Raw genomic sequence first — 17,384 nt, 5'->3', positions numbered from 1 at the left:
CAGCAATGGGCAGCGGCTGGGCTCTCGAAGACGGGCTTCTCAGCTGTGCGGCATTCAAACTAGGCTCGTTGCCAAGGGTTACGTGCGGTACCATGGTCTGCCATGCGGCACTATGTTCTGACAGGCTAGCTCCAAACATCCTGTTTTTCATCTCCTATTGCTGTGCCTGAAAAGAAGATAGGGGATTTTTCCTCTTGGATAGGAATTGTGGTCTAAATGCAGTTTCTCATCTAACTTTTCTAACCATTATTCTAGATGAGCATGATTACTTATAACTTCAGCTATCCTGACCAACCTCATGAAGTCATTAAACTATTTCTGACAGTGTAGCATAGAGGATATTGGGCATGGTTTATTATTGTCATGTAAACTGAAATATAGTGAACAGCATCTGTTTGCATTCCATCCAGTCACATCAAATCAAATTATGCACAAATGCAATCAACAGGTAGAGCAAAGGGAATAATATCAGAATATATATATTTTTAAGGCATTGTAGTGTTACAGAAAAATTTCAACAACTGCAGTGTGGTAGGTTGGAAGATTGGGACTATAGCCAAGGTTATAGGAGGACCATTCATAAGGCTGATAACAAAGAGGATGCCGCTCTTCCTGAATCCAGTGGTACTTGCTTTCAAGCTATTGCATCTTCTGTCCATTGGACAGAAGAGGGAATGACCAGGTTGTAAATTGTTCTGGGTTGTACTGGCTGTATCCTGAATTAATGTGTGGTTTAGATGGAGTCGATTATGAGCATATAGCATTTTGGGTTTGTTTATTATTGTCACGTGTACTGAAATCCAGTGAAAAGCTTTTGTTTCCATGCTTCGACCACCCCGGGCCGCGGAGTTTGAATCGGCCCGTTCGCGGAGCTCGGTGAGCCGCGGGACTGACTTACCATCGCCCGGTGGGGTATCGCCTCAGCGCAGAGGGAGAATTCAATTAAATTCAATTCAACTTTAATGTCATTGCACAAATACTGAGTATGGGTACAACGAAATGCAGTTTTGCGTCAGTCCGTAGTAGTGCAATATAGAAATTTAAAAAAAAAGAGGATACAGAATAATAAAAAATACAGAATAATTAAACAATGGGGACGGAGGGACCGGAGGAAGAGACCGGAGGGAAGAGACTGCAGCCCTAAGATTTTTGCCTCCATCACAGTGAGGAGGTGCTTGGTGGACTCACTGTGGTGGATGTTAATTTGTGTTTACTGTCTGTTCTGTTGTCTATTATTGAATTATTGTATGTATGACTGCAGGCATGAAATTTCGTTCAGACTGAAAGGTCTGAATGACAGTAAAGGAAATTCAAATTCAAATTCAAATTACCAGTTGCATCAGAGGTGATGAGCTAGCTACATCCATAAATGTCTGAAATTTCTTGCGGCCTTGGGCAGAGTTGTTCCCTAACCAAGCTACTATGCCATTACATGCTTTCTCCAGTGCATCAGTAGAAGTTTGAAATTTGATGTTTAAAGTAGTGCACACAACCTTTGCCATCTCATTTCACGCTGCTTACACCACTCTGTTTTGTGCATTTTGCCACATCTGTCTCTCTTTGGCCTTATCTCTGTCTGCAGAACATTTACAGAAGCTTCTGAAGCTCAGTGCCCTTCACCTCAACGAATCTTCCTGCCATTTCAGATCTCAGATTCATTTTCTTTTCTGAAGTTCTCAATTGGAAAGCTTTGCCCTTTTCAGTGTTGAGGTAAAACATGCTTCCTCTCTTCCCTGCTGACAGAAAGTCACATAGGCAGGAAAATCACGGAAGCCCTGTCAGATGTGTCAAAGCAAGTCATCCCAGGGACATCATGTGATCAGCTTACAGCTGAGTGAATGTTTTGCCATTTCTCTGGTGGCCAGATTGAATTCCAGATGATACTATTTTTTTTCCTTTTCTAAATTAATCTTTTAACTCACTAATTTGTAGCCTCTAAAAAAACCTACAAAGTGCTGGAGTAACACAGCGGGGCAGGAGGCATCTCTGGAGGATGTTTCAGTTCGGAACCCTTCTTCAGTTCGGGACCCTTCTTCAGACTGATTGTAGCAGAGGGGAGAAAGTTGAAAGAGAGGTGCGGGCAAGACAACGCCTGTCAAGTGATAGGCTAAGGGATGAGTTTGATTGGTAGATAGGTGGACTAAAAGCTAGAGATGACAAGGAAACAAAAGGGTGTAAGATAAGGAGAGATGAGGAGTGAAATGTGAAGCCAAAGGATGGGATATAGGTGGAAGAGAACAGGAGGAATAGGGGCAGGAGGAGTGGGGGAAATGGGTGCACACCCAGGTGTGACACAGGGAAGGGGTGGAGAATTGGAGAATTCAATGTTCATACCATTGGGTTGTAAGCTACCCAATTGGAATATGAGGTGGTGTTTTCCAGTTTGAGTGTGGCCTCACTTGTAAACTATGTTCTGTTATCCTGCACTAGCTGAATAATGTTGGTATTTTCTATCTACAGTTACTGGAAAGATTGCTAGTTAATCAACATCCACAAATAGAACAATTAAATCAACCAGTATTTTATTGCTTTTGCCTTTGGTCTAATTTAGCGAATTCTGTTATACAATGTGTATAACATTGAAGGAACTGCTGATGTTGGTTTACACCGAAGATAGATGCAAAATGCTGGAGTAATTCAGCATCTCTGGATAGAAGGAAGGGGTCGAGACCCTTCTTCAGACTGAGTTATTCCAGCATTTTGTGTCCATCTTCTGTTATACAATGTTTGACCTTTGGGATTTGTAGCTTTGGATCCCATTTGTGATCATCATATAAATGGTCAATGTTTAGTTGCAGATGGTGCTATGAGAGTTACTTTGATCCCAACAATTATAATTTTCTGCCAGGAAGTATTAATTGCCTATTTTTTGTTCATTATCATGTGAAAAATATAATTGCTGCATTTGTCATTTAAAAGAATTTGTACTTCTTTCTTTGCTTCTCCAACTACCACTTTCTTACCTATTTAGGAGGTTTCATGAAATTAGTTTTTAATTACTCGTTCAATATGTTAATCTGGTAAAAAGGTTAAGTTTGTTTACTCTTCATTTGTCTTTGGTACGTGTTTAGTGACAAGGTATGTTACTGTCTCCTTATAGATTTTAAGTGCTACTCCACCCAACTCTTCCTCAAATAAATGGTTTAAGCTCTCTCCTAACTTTCTTATAGTTGCACTTTCAGAGCTGTTTCTTTTAATCATGATTGTACCAGATTTAGTTGTGACAGTTTCACTATTGCTAGGAGGTACTGTATCCTTATGTTGGTACTGTTCTTGCTATTATCAAATTATGATACGAGTTATCTCTTGTGGCATCCTGCACATGTAGACACAATAGACAATAGACAATAGACTATAGACAATAGGTGCAGGAGTAAGCCATTCGGCCCTTCGAGCCAGCACCGCCATTCACCGTGATCATGGCTGATCATCCACAATCAGTACCCCGTTCCTGCCTTCTCCCCGTATCCCTTGACTCCGCTATCTTTAAGAGCACTATCTAACTCTCACTTGAAAGCCTCCAGAGAATTGGCCTCTACCGCCTTCTGAGGCAGAGAATTCCACAGATTCACAACTCTCTGTGTGAAAAAGTTTTTCCTCATCTCCATTCTAAATGGCTTACCCCTTATTCTTAAACTGTGGCCCCTGGTTCTGGAGTCTCCCAAAATCAGGAACTTGTTTCCTGCCTCTAGCATGTCCAAACTCTTAATAAACTTATATTTTTCAACAAGATCCCCTCTCATTCTTCTAAATTCCAGAGTATACATGCCCAGCCGCTCCATTCTATCAACACTTAATGTACATTGTGTTACAATCTCCTGGGGTACGTGAGAACACTTCCATTTCCTCAAACCATCATTCCCAGGTTGTGGTTCACAGTAACCCTCTATGAAGTAATTCCCATTCAATAAAACCTGTGGGAATTGGTGGGAGGGAAATGGGGGTAATTTACCTTGGTCTTCACATTACACTCTGTGTGAGTCCTGGAAGAACCATATCGAAAAGGCTGTGAATTTCCAGACTCAGACATATAACAACTCTGCAACAATATACTGTTGTAGGACAATGTTGTTTGTTCATCATACGCTGATAGCAAAGGTGCATCGCTCAATGTGGGATTTCTTTCAAATACTAACACAACTGAGCACACTGTCACCAGAATCGTGGAGGCATAGAGTTCAGTATAAACTAGGCGGAGAGCAAGTAGAATAGAGCAAAGGACTTCCCACCTCGACCTGACCATATTTTAAATTACAGACAGCAAGGTGAACCTCCCCGTGCTGGCAGGATCCGTCTTAGGATAATGCAGTCGGGCTCTGATGAAGTCACTGGGTTCTGACCACAATCTGTCAAATATCTGTGGGTCCGGAAGTGGTGCCAGAAGACGGGGGGATTGCCTGTGTGACACCTCTATTCGAAAAAGAGAGAAAAGGGTACATCAGGTAATATAGTCCCGCCAGTGTAACATTAGTAGCGAGTAAGTTTCTGCACACTGTGATGTGGGATAATAATACAAACAGAGAAATTAACATAGGTTCATTAAAGTCATTCTGAACAGAAAGAGCAGGTTGTTTTGCTACACTTAATAGAGTTCATTCAAAAAGTAGTACGGTGTGTCAATATATAAAATGCAGCCAATATTAATGTGAATTTTGAAAAGATACAAGGAGGCATGTTGCTGAAATTAAGACTCTCAATATCAAAGATATTTTTGGGTAAATGACAACATAGAAAAGGTTGATGGAAGTTTGTGAAACTAGAGGGTGGAAACATTGAAGGTGTGCCAGGACAACAGAGGGGAGGGAGATTGCAACCTTCACGTGGTCCGCCTTGTTTCAACGACTGCAATCAACCTGGCATGCACAATCAAATAAGATCAAATAGAACAAGTTGTCCTAAACTTTAGGCTGTGCACACCATAGGCAAGGAGAAGAAGAAGGACAACAGAAAGACAGTTGCTTTTCTAAATTCTCCTTCTTCTCCAAAAAATATCAAATTCTGGAGAACATTTGCCGAAAGTACATAATTCGTTTAAATGGAGAAAAATTATTTCCACTATCCAAAAGGGTCATTGCTTAAGACTATAGTTAGGCAACATTTCTGTATTCCCCTTGCGAAGATCTGTCCCAAAGACACATTGGTTGTGTAATTTCAGTATTGTGGTTATTTAAAATATTTTGAATTGAATCAGTTGGATGGATGTATTTGATTATCCAAAGAACTCTAATCCATTGTTAAATTCTCACTTACTCTTGAAAAAGTAAACTAGCTGCAACAAAACATCACTGACATTTTCTTGACATACATGTGTGCAATTAGCAGTAACTGCGTTTAGTATTAACTACTGTGAAAAAGACCATGCTGCTAAGAACATAAATAGATTTGTTTACTTTTTTTCCATGAACCACATTGCAAATGAACAAAAATATAATGCAGGCAATTAATTTATAAATGAAAACAAACCATATTTTCCCTTAGAATAGACAATTAACTGGTTTCACACAACCTTAAACAGCTATTCAAGATTGAAGGTACCTTTTACTGACTTCATAGCCAGTTACTCTCTATTCCAGTTGGTGTCATGATCCTGTAAATGTGTTATACACTAACCATTAAGGGGCAACAGATACCCCTATTTTTATTGGCTAATGCAGGAATATGAAAAAGAAAGTGCTTCGAGAATTGAAATTTAGGAATACATTTGTTCAATTACTTTGGAGTGTCAATTACTTTATAAGATAATACATGTTCTACAATTATAACAGCTTAGTAACATGAAGTGTGGGTATTGTTATTTAAGGATTATTTTGCCAGTGGTGATAGTAATAGCACTGTGATTTTTGAATCTCAGTAAAGCATTATCATTTCATTACTCCTTTGTAATTGCAGGGATTTGATAAACAAGTGGATGTTTCATATATTGCTCAACATTACAACATGAGTAAAAGCAAAGTGGACAACCAGTTCTACAGCGTAGAAGTAGGAGATTCTACCTTCACAGTTCTCAAACGCTACCAGAATCTAAAGCCTATTGGCTCTGGTGCTCAGGGCATTGTTTGGTGAGTACACAGTGTTATTGCTTTAAGCATGTTTCAACCTTTCGTATCGAGTTCAGAAGTTAAAAACATATATCAGCAAAAATCTTTTTCAAACCTGCTGACTGTAATTTTTGCCATGCTAACAGAAGTCATTTGTCGTGTTAGGGCTGTGGGAGGCCGATACTAACCTACAGTAAATTAGTCACTTGCCTGGATATTTTTAAAGTTATTTTTGTGTTCCCATCAAATCTGGTCAAATCTTTCTGATCATCCTATTGTTTCTTCATCCAGAATAAAAAAAGATGGGGATAGAGATCAGTTCAGAATAATAGTTCAATAAACCAAGCACTTGTCACTAGGGAGAATATAATTAGTGGCAAGCTGCATTGTTCAGTGCAATTATATGTGGCTGATATAACATTTGTGTTCCTTAAGATTAAGCTTCTTTGCACATGAAGGAGGCCAATGAAGAATCAAGGTTAGCACCATATTCAATTGTTGTGACAATCACATAACTTAACCATCTCTGGCTCAAGGTGGCTAAGCCCAGAGCCTGTAGGAGGTAGTCTTAAACCAACAAGAGGTGTTAAATCAAGGTCCCATCTACCTGTTAGTTGAATTACAATCATCGTAAAGTAGACAATAAACAATAGGCGCAGGAGTAGGCCATTCAGCCCTTCGAACCATTCAATGTGATCATGGCTGATCATCCACAATCAGTACCCCGTTCCTGCCTTCTCCCCATATCCTCTGACCCCGCTATCTAGCTCTCTCTGAAAAATATCCAGAGAACCGGCCTCCACCACCCTCTGAGGCAGAGAATTCCACAGTCTCGCAACTCTCAGTGTGAAAATGTTTCCTCATCTCCATGCTAAATTGTGCATGGATATAGATTAATGCAAGTGCTTAATTTGACAGATAAGGCTGATACCTTTTTGAACATATGTATATAAGAGATTTTAAATACATGTAAAAAAAGTTGTTCTTGGTTGGTAAAAGAAAAAGTAAAACGCACTAATACATCCCAGTTAGTCCGTTCATTAAGCAAAAATTAACAACGTTTTTATATTTACATATTCAATAAAAATCTATTAGGATGTCATGATACAGTTGCATTTGCATTCCTAAACTATCTGAGTTTCTACATTAAAAATCACATCCTCTACAGAAGTTTCCTGAAACAAATCAATACAGGCCCTCCTCCGATTTCTTGGCAACTGCTGGTCCGGCACTTCCTTTAATCTAGTCAAAATCCAGATGGGTGGGCTTTAAATCCCTTCCCAGAAGTCCTCCTGAACATGTGGCACCTAGGCGATCGATCACGACCTCATCGGGTCTTCCGTGTCAACCGGTGGGTTGAGATTGCCCCCTGCATCTGGGGCTCTGGAACTGTGGCCTAGCCTGAGCCGGCAAATCAGTTCCCATAGCCGACTTCCGAGGTCGACTTTGCAGGCCGGTATCTCGGCTCTTGGGCGGCTGGACAGGCCGTCTGGCTAGACAGGCCGTCTGGCTAGACAGGCCGTCTGGCTAGACAGGCCGGCTTTAAGCCCTTGTCTCACGGTGCGAGTCGACCCACGAGTGACTCCGAGTGAAATAAAAAATCAAACTCGTGGTTGTGTACGAGATTCCAAGTTTATGTTCAAGAGTTTAACCGAGTTCCCACGGGTATGACTAAATTTGCCGTTTACTTCTAATTTCTGCAATGTTCCAAGTTCCGCTCCCGAGTTACCAAGTTCTTCTCCCGAGTTACTCTTGAGCCAACAACGACTACCGACGTGTGGAAAAATCATCACATGGTAAAAATGATGCCATGCAGGTTTTTTTTCACTATTATTTTCACAAATTATTTCAAACAGTGTTTTATCCGAACAACGGATCATGGCAGATGCCAGCCCCTTTAAACATCACAGACAGCTCAGTGTGAAGTGGTGCTGGAATTATATATGTGAAATAGTCTTGGGAATTTTATTATCGATCCTAAATGCTCTATTTAAATTATAGGTTGTTTAGTTTGTTGTGAAGTGGCGCCGGATTTATCACCTCAGTCTATTAAAATTGAATTATCTCACTGAACGAAAACATGCAATATGTTTCCAGGCAAATATCCAGTGGTTGAGAATTAAAGAGCAGTCATTTTAAACGGGCGGTTGTAGTCAATAATACGGTAACCAAATTATATTTATTCATTGCTAGAGAGGACGATGTAAACATAGTGAGGTTAGTGAGCAGCCTCTAACATTAACCGCTCCTCATACTGTTCTGTTGTGTAGGAAGGAACTGCAGATGCTGGTTTACCTCGATGATAGACACCAAAAGCTGGAGTAACTCAGAGGGTCAGATAGCATCTCTGGAGAGAAGGAATGGGTGACGTTTCGGATTGCGACTCTCCCAGTTGCTACCTGGACCTACCTGATCTCCCGGTTGCCAAACACTTCCCATTCCCACACTGACCTTTCTGTCCGATGTCTCCTCCAGTCAGAGTGAGGCTAAATGCAAATTGGAGGAACAGCATTTCATATTTTGCTTGGGCAGCTTACAGCCCAGTGGTATCAATATTGATTTCTCTCACTTCAAGTAACCCCGGCATTCCCTCTCTGTCTATCCCAAGTCGCACCAGCTGCTCGTTTTCACCCAACGAACAGCGAACAAAGGTCTGTTTCCTTTATCACTGTAACTTTTTTGCATTCATTGTTCTTTATCTTTCTTTCGTTTATATCTATATCTTTCGTTTCCCTTACCAGTCTGTCGAAGAGTCTCAACCCGAAACATCACCCATTCCTTCTCTCCAGAGATGCTGCCTGTTCCGCTGAGTTACTCCAGCTTTTTGTGTCTATCGTCGCCCTTCTTCAGACTGTTCTGTTGTATTGACCGAAAACGAACGATGTGACAGTACCGGCGACTAAATGAATGAAATGGAGACACGGGGAATTAAATGGACTTGGAATAACTGGGGCAGTGGGGTTTTATCGAAAATTGACTACATGAAATCGGTGGAAGGAAACAGGCAGGCAAGGTTTCGGGACAGGGTCCTTCTTCAGACTCCATGACCCGCTCAGTTCTTCCAGCTGTCAAATTGAGACATGGGGGACCACAGATGCTGGCATGTTGAGCGAAACACAAAGTGTTGGAGCAACTCGATGGGCCGAACATTTAGGATCGGGTCCCTTTCTCTTTGAGCCAAATAAACATCTGTCCATTCCCTCTGCTGATGCTGCCGGTCCCGCTGAGTTACTCCAACACTTTGTGTGTGTTTTATGATCATGATTCCAGCATCTGCAGTTTCTTGTCTCTACATAAACTAGGCCTCAGCAACACTGAGTGTACTAACCGGGAGATTATGTTGCTGCTGCCAAAACAACAGCTGGCAATGTATGCACGGTAGATGTCACATTGCATGGGAAACAAGGTCTCCAGGGAGACAGAAGCAAAGTGCTGGAGTAACTCCGCGGGACAGGCAGCATCTCTGGACATTTATAAAGCATTACATTTTGGAATACAAGGAATTACAGAATCTGGTTTATGAAAAAATACAAAGTGCTGGAGTAACTCAACGTGTCAGGCAGTATCTGTGGAGAACATGGACAGGTGACGTTTCCGGTGAAAGAAGGGTCTAAAGTTTGAAGAAGGGTCCCGACCCGAAACGTCACCTATCCAAGTTCTCCGGAGATGACTAATCTTCAACATTTCACTTCTGGCACTCAGGCCAAACCCACGGCAGACTCAAGAGTCACTATGGTAAACTCACGGGGCACTACATTCTTACAACGGGTTTAAATGTTTCAAATTTTAACTTCAAGAGTAAATTTGACTCGTGGAAATCGTTAAACATGTTTAAAATTTTTCAAGAGTTAACAAGTTTCCCGGGTACCTGCCGTTAGCGCCACGGGTCACGAGTTCCGATGTTCCCGCTACGTTAATTGTACGTGATTACCACGAGTTTAATTTGTTTTAAACTCGGGGTCACTCGTGGGTCGACTCGCTCCATTAGACAAGGGTTTTAGACTCCTCTCGGAGGCCGTAACTGCTGTTGGTCCGGCAAAATGGATAATACAAAAAGGGTCTGGAACCAAGGGTGCCAGAAAATCAGTGGTGGACCTGTATGTATTTATGTTACCTTTCAAAGGTATTGCTATAGTTGAAAGTTTGGCCTGAAGAGCATTTAAGCTAATCAGTGGTAAAGAAAAGCCAATTATGAACTGGGGAAAAGGGAATTCCCTCCTTAAAATTATTCTTATACTAGATGAGTCTGTCGGAACTCCATTGTCATTTCACACTGCACCTCAATTTATAATATGTTTAACACAGTTTAAATCTAACCTAATCTGGCTTCATGAAACTCCACTCAATTGAATGTTAAAGATAAAGCAGTCAGATTTTATTCATCTTTCTATTTCTCACTAAGAAGCATCTTGAATCCAGGGAGATTTTTTTGTAACTTCAGTTGGTCTTGGCATTAAGTAATATGGAAGGGATTGACAGAACATGGTAATTGTTACCATAAGTCACTTAATAATCTGACAGTACGTTTGATATGGAGAAGTGGCTAAATTACCAAACTAGTGATCGTGAGGCTTGGACCAACAAACCATACTGCCAAAGACAGACACAAATGCTGGAGTAACTCAACAGGGCAGACAGCATCTCTGGAGAGAAGGAATGGGTGACGTTTGGGGTTGAGGCCCTTTGTTTAGATGCTGCCTTACTCCAGCATTTTGTGTCCATATTTGGATTAAACCACCATTTGTAGTTCCTTCTTACACTGCCAAGTTCCACTCCCAGGATGGCAGCTATAATTCAGCTAATCATCTAGAATTTGCAAAAATTCATCTGTTTCACCAGCTTCCTTGAGTGAGGAAAATATGCTGCCCTTATTTGGTCTGACTCCAGACATACTCCATGTGGATGACATATTTTAATGGCCTGGTGGCTCACCACCACCTTCTCAAAGGGCAATTAGGGATGAGCATTAAAATGGTGGACTTTATTAATAAAATAAAATTAATCACTATCATTGGCCACTTTGGTTTCAATTCCCATCCCAGATACTTCAACAGGCGAGTCTCAGCTTTCTCAGATGTCTAGGAGCGAATGCTGAATGTCGAAGGTGCCATCTTGTGTCTTGCCACTGCGGCACTATAATCTCAGATAGACACAAAATGCTGGAGTAACTCAGTAGACCAGGCAGCATCTCTGGAGAAGAGGATTAGGTGACTTTTTGGGTTGGAATCCCACTTCTTCCTTCCTACTCACTATAATCTCAGTCGGGTACAAAAGAACACGTGGCACTATTTCAAAATGTTATTCCAAGTATATTACCCAATAACAATTGCTCAACCAACAACACCTGATCTCTTTCACTTTGCTATTTGTAGAAGGCTGTTGCCACAAGCTAAATACCAATCTCCTCACACCATTACAGTAGTAATAGGGCTTTGTTAGCTATAAAGTACTCCGAATGTTTGAGGCTGTACATAAATGCAAGTTTTCTTTTTAACACCATCCCTTGAAACCTATACTTTTCTTAAACGTAAAATCCGACCATTAGAGGGTTTTTTTAGTTTAGTTACTGCACTTTAGAAATGAACCCAACCTACAGTTAGTCAGCAAAGAGGCATTAAGATATAAACAATTGAACCGAGTATAAATTATGTTTCAATATCAGTTGAATAGGTAAAGCTAGAAGAAAATAAAAATAAAAATAGATGAGCAAACTAGAAGCTGCATGCTTGATAAGATGGATATATATTTATAATTTCATGCAAGATTGTGCTTATAATGGTTCATTTAGTGGCACTGCTTTCCACAAAATTATTCCAGCATTGTCTCGGTTATCGCAACATTATAATATTGCTTTGTTGCAGGATATCTGTACAAGATAAGGAACATTTTCAGACCTTGCCAGACATTAATCATAAAATGTGCTGTTGGTGACAGCAGCTTTGCAGAGCCATGGTTCCTCAGTGTTCCTGCTGTCTCACTGCCACTGTTGTGTGAACCCTTAGCTAAGTGATGTGTTCAGTTCTTAGCACCACACTTCAGCAGGAATGAAAAATCGTTGCGGAAAGAGCAGAGATTCATGAAACTGGTCCCAGTGTTGAAAGATTTGAGTTACGTGGAGAAACTTGATAAGATTAAATTGTTCTTCCTAGAACAGAAAAGATGAAGAGGATTGAAAATAGAAATAAACCACAGTTGCTGGAAATCCAAAATAAAAACAGAAAATATTAGGAATATTCAGCATATTTGTGGAAAGAGAAAGAGAGTTATTGATTCTGGCGGAGTAGCCCTTCTTATAATTGGGAAAGTGAGAAAACAAGTTGGTTTAAAATTGCAGGGAGATTGGGGCAGGGATGGTTTTGAGAAAGGGGAGATCTCTCCTAGAGGGAGGCCAGGGTTGTCCAAGAGATTTCAACGTTTATCCGGTTGTCTAGTTCATTGATAAATAACGATACTGTAGTTATTGTTGGAGAAAAATGAAGGTACTTGTGAAGAACTGAAAGCAAAAGGAGAATCAGCGCCCCTTCTTCAGAACAAGGGTCTCGACCCGAAACGTCACTTATTTGTATTATCCAGAGATGTTGCCTGACCCGCTGAGTTACTGCAGCAGTTGTGTCCATCTTTGGTGTAAACCAGCATCTGCAGTTCCTTTCTAAGCAAATGGAGAATGTTGGAAATGCCCTACAAATCCGACCGAGTCTGTTTAGCTTATTGTCACGTATACCGAGATACAGTTGCATACTAACCAGTCAGCTGAAAGACGATACATGATTACAATCAAGTCTTCCACAGTGTCCAGATACATGATAAAGGGAATAATGTCTACCGCAAGATAAAGTCCAATTAAAGATAGTCTAAGAGTATTCATTAAGGTAGATAGTAGCTCAGGACCGCTCTTTAGTTGTTTGTAAGATGGCTCAAATGCCTGATAACAGCAGGGAAGAAACTATCTCTGAAACTAGAGGTATGCATTTCCACACTTCTGTACCTCTTGACTGTTGGGAGAGGGGAGAAGGAGTGACCGGGGTGAGGCTAGTCCTTGATTATGCTGCTGGCATTGCTGAGGCAGCATGAAGTGTAGATGAAGTCAATTGAAGGGAGGTTGGTTTGTGTGATGGTCTGGGCTGTGATCATAATTCCCTGCAATTTCTTGCATTCTTGGATGAAGCTGTTCCCAAACCATGCTGTGGTGCAACCCGATAGTTCCTCAGCTTCCTCTTGAGATCTTGTTCATCGTAATGGCTGATCTTCAGCCAGTTTGATTTACTCCAAGTGACATCATGAAACATTCTCAAAGGCCATGGATGGCCTTGTTAATGCTGTATTTATAGCCAAGATGCATTAGTACTGGCATCAACCACCCCCAGTATCATTAACTACAAAAAAGTTTACACGCAGGCTTTAAGGTTATAGGACTCGGGGATCAGAAATTTCCAGGGTCATTCAGAGGATTGGATAGAGATCGCTGAATCAGGGACATGGTGGATTGGGGAGATGATGGTGGTTGGGGTAATCTGTGGTACAGATGGGCCTGTATTTTGGGGAGATAATGCTAGGATGATTGGGTACTCTGTGGTAGAGTTCGATGTGGGTGATTTTCAAAAGGTGAAAGGTATTTTGGAGGTTTCCTATTAGCATAGTTAACGCTTAGTAATCCTGGAACAGCACATCAATGTCTGTATAACTCCTTATCACCTACCCTACAGCCAACAATGCACAATTTGGGCTTCACCTTTCCTTGATCATTGGTCCTTTTTGCCTATCTTTCATTACTTTTTTGTTCGATGTACCTTCTATATCTCTTATTTCACTTTCTCTTGACACAGTCTGAAGAAGGGTCTCAACCCAAAATGTCACCTATTCCTTTTCTCCAGAGATGCTGCCTGACCCAGCTTTTTACTCAAGCTTTTTGTGTCTATCTTCAGCGTAAAAGAGCATCTGCAGTTCCGTCCTACACATCAAAGATCACTCCCAGAACAACTGGTCCTAATTTCCCCATCAACACTTAAAAGGATTAATTGCACAGCGACTTGTCCTGGGCCAGCCTTAGCAAAGCAATGGCCAAGAAAGCACACCAACGCCTCTACTTTCTTAAGAGGCTTAGAAAGTTTGGCATGTCCCCAACAACTCTCACCTACCACTGCAGATGCACTGCAGCAAGCATTTTATTGGGATGTATCACGGGATGATTTGGGAACAGCTCCATCCAAGATTGCAGAGAATTGTGGACGCAGCCCAGATCATCATGCAAACCAACTTTCCTTTGATTCTATCTATACTTCAAGCTGCTCCGGCAAGGCCACCAGCATAATCTAGGAAGAGTCTCAGCCCAGACACCCTCTGCTCCCCTCTCCCATCAGGCAAGAGGTAAAGAAGCATGAAAGCACATACCTCCAGACTCCCAGCTGTCATCAGGCAACTGAACCACCCTATCAGCAACTAGAGTGTGGTCCTGAGCTACCATCCACCTCATTGCAGACCCTCAAACTATCTTTAATCGGACTTTATCTGTCACTAAATGTCATTCCCGTTATCCTGTATCTGTACACTGTGGACGACTTGTAGAATCTTTCCACTGACTGGATAGCACGCAACAAAAGTTTTTCCCTGCGCCTCAGTACACGTGACTAAAAGCTAAACTAAACTAAACTAAACCAAACAAAACTACATTAAACTAAACTACTTAATTTGAAATATAAGTTACCCACACGCTTTGAGCATGATGTAAACTGTGAATTGCATGGTAGAATTTGTAGAGTGTCGCAAAACAACTGGAAACAGTTCTTGTGTTTCACTCCATGGTAAGTATAATTTCAATGGCAAAGTGAAATAAACACTGCTACTGTGGTTTAATATCTGGGCAACTGAATTAGTTTGCACTGCAGTGACACTTGGTGGCCAGAACTCACAACTGCAGACAGACCCAGGCTACTGAACTTGCAGATGCTGGTTTAAACCGAAGATAGACACAAAAAGCTGGAGTAACTCAGCGGGACAGGCAGCATCTCTGGAGAGGGGGGATGGGTGTTGTTTCGGGTCAACACCTTTCTTCAAACTTCTGCAGGATACCATGGGCTCATTAAAAGTTGATACCTTTAACCCTCCTGAAACAATGGTTTTCATACCATTTACACCCACAGCTGTCAGAGGTTACCTCAGCACCATGAACTCCTCCACCGGGGGAATCTGCCACATTCCGCTTCAATGTGAAGCCAGAGTCTTTGGGCTCTGTGAGCAATGATCAATATCAGAAAAAGTGTGTGGGGATTGTGAGATCAGTAAATAGCAAACTCTACAATGCCATAGCCGTCAAAAAACAAATGTATAATAACAGAACAATTTTTGGGGTGAATTTCTCGAACGATCTCTTATATTCTAATAACATATAGTGACTTACAACTTTGTGGTTTGCGATACAGGCATAGATAGAGTATATGTGGACATAATGATTCCAGTAGTGGGAGAGTCTACAGCCTCAGAATAAAAGGACATACCTTTAGAATGGAGATGAGGAGGAATTTATTTAGCCAAGTGGGGTGAATCTGTGGAATTAATTGCCACAGGTGGCTGTGGAGGCTGTCATTGGGTATTTTTAAAGTGGAGATTGATAGGTTCTTGCTTAGTAAGGGTGTCAAAGACTACGGGGAAAAGGCAGGAGAGTGGGGTTGAGAGTGAAAAATAGATCAACCATGATTGAATGGCGGAGCAGACTCGATGTTCCGAATGATGTTATTTTGCTCCTATTGTTAATCCTGGCCAAATTGGAGAGGCTAGGACACTAATATTGAGTAAAGGCTCCTGGGCTGCTAGGCCATTTGGTTAATTTAAAAGTGCTTTCTGTAGAAATGGGACCAGCTGCAGAATGGTGCCAGTTTGTGTAGAACCTAGATCAGAACTGCAGGAAGAGAATGGGATCATCTGCAGACCCTGACAATTAGGTGCAAAACGCATAGAATGGATTGGATGAATGTAAACCAGACATACATATTGTACATAATGTTGCAAAGTTTTACTTTGCTGGATGTTGATTGGATTAAATATTGAGCCTGATCTGGTCTTCTTGCATATCAGGGCACATGTTGCGATGTCCGTTTCCTCTGAGAAACACTGTTTGAATACAATGTATTAGCCACTGTATTATTGGGTTAGGAAAATGTCTGTCATGTATGGGGTTAATCGATATCTGTAATTGGATTGTAAAGAGGCCACTCCCATGTGGTTTGGCTCCTCGAGGTCCGTGGACGTATAAAAGTCCGCTACCACAAGGTTCTGTGTCGATCTTCTGGAAGAACGCTTAGGACTGCGTGACCTTCTGGAGTGTCTCTGTTTGAGCCAGGCCTAGAGGGCTTGATCAGGCAGATACGAGGATGGAACCCGAGGTGGTTAGGTACAGTAGTTGGAACTGTAATTTTGTTTTGACAAAATCAAGTATTAGATGTGCAAGTGATTCAGTGATTTTTGACTGAAACTAGACTGGGGGGAAGCTTAGAGTGAGCTATTTACATTGGGGGCTTGTCCAGGATCTCAATGGACCCCCAAACACAAGTTTGCGATCAAGGGTGTTGAGCTGTTTTGATCGCGAATGCAGAAATTGGGCCCACTGTGTGGTTTAGCATTGAATTTCGGCACTTCGCTAGTACATCATTGAATTTCGGCACTTCGCTAGTACATACATTCTAAGCTTCCCCCCAGTCTAGTTTCAGTCAAAAATCACTGAATCAAGTAGATCGATCATTCGCCGGCTTGGGAAAGGGTCCAATCGAGATCATTAGAATAGAGTCTAGAGTCTATTCTAGAGGGGGGGGGGGGGATTGGAAAGGTGTGTTCTGAAAATCGGCATCAACATGCCAGTGCTGAACCCCCGGTGCCAAGCAGGTGTCTGCATGAAGGTGTCTGAGTCCCTCCCTGCAGTGACGGACGAGGAACCTCGTAAGGGCATCGGGCTCGGTGGCTAGAGTATAGATTGGCTGGGAATACTCTAGTCCATTCGAGATTTCATTGGGCAATTTAGTTTGAATTAGAGAGCCCATGTTTGTGGAGTGGTACGCACCAAAACTAGGGTCCGAGAACGAGTCTAGATTTGCAGAATCAAATTTTCAAATACAGAATTTCACATTGATGTCCTGCCCGTATGGTAGAATTCGAATTCTGTGTAGATAGAACTTCGGAGTTTATACATGTTCGTGATCGATTCCGAATAGCGGCTGATCAACAGTGAACAGTAACCCTCTGATCGATTGTTGATTTGTACCTGATAGCGAAGAATAAATGAGAGACGGGAACCTGACTTACTTGGTGAAAAGTAAACCAAATGCGAAGGGTACCCCTAATTCTGTAGAACTTAGAGAG

The 17,384-nt window shown here is 41.6% G+C and overlaps 1 protein-coding gene across 10 annotated transcripts in view; it reads left to right on the top strand.

Annotated features, from left to right (window-relative positions):
- Window positions 1–17,384, top strand: part of mapk10 (mitogen-activated protein kinase 10) — a 232,627-nt gene that overhangs the window by 130,934 nt on the left and 84,309 nt on the right. For 6 of the 10 annotated variants that reach the window (XM_033024248.1, XM_033024299.1, XM_033024288.1 and 3 more), the window contains exon 3: window positions 5,890–6,059. In XM_033024248.1, the coding sequence (XP_032880139.1) occupies window positions 5,890–6,059 (170 nt within the window). Of the gene's footprint in view, window positions 1–4,257; window positions 4,443–5,889; window positions 6,060–17,384 lie in introns of all 10 variants that reach the window. The other 4 variants (XR_004412597.1, XM_033024219.1, XM_033024237.1 and 1 more) reach the window with 1 other exon arrangement.

This window comes from Amblyraja radiata, chromosome 1 (genome assembly GCF_010909765.2).
Source record: "Amblyraja radiata isolate CabotCenter1 chromosome 1, sAmbRad1.1.pri, whole genome shotgun sequence".
In the NCBI taxonomy this organism is placed as follows: domain Eukaryota; kingdom Metazoa; phylum Chordata; class Chondrichthyes; order Rajiformes; family Rajidae; genus Amblyraja; species Amblyraja radiata.
Note: the sequence above shows the minus strand (reverse complement) of the source record. Positions and strands in the feature narration are given on the sequence as shown.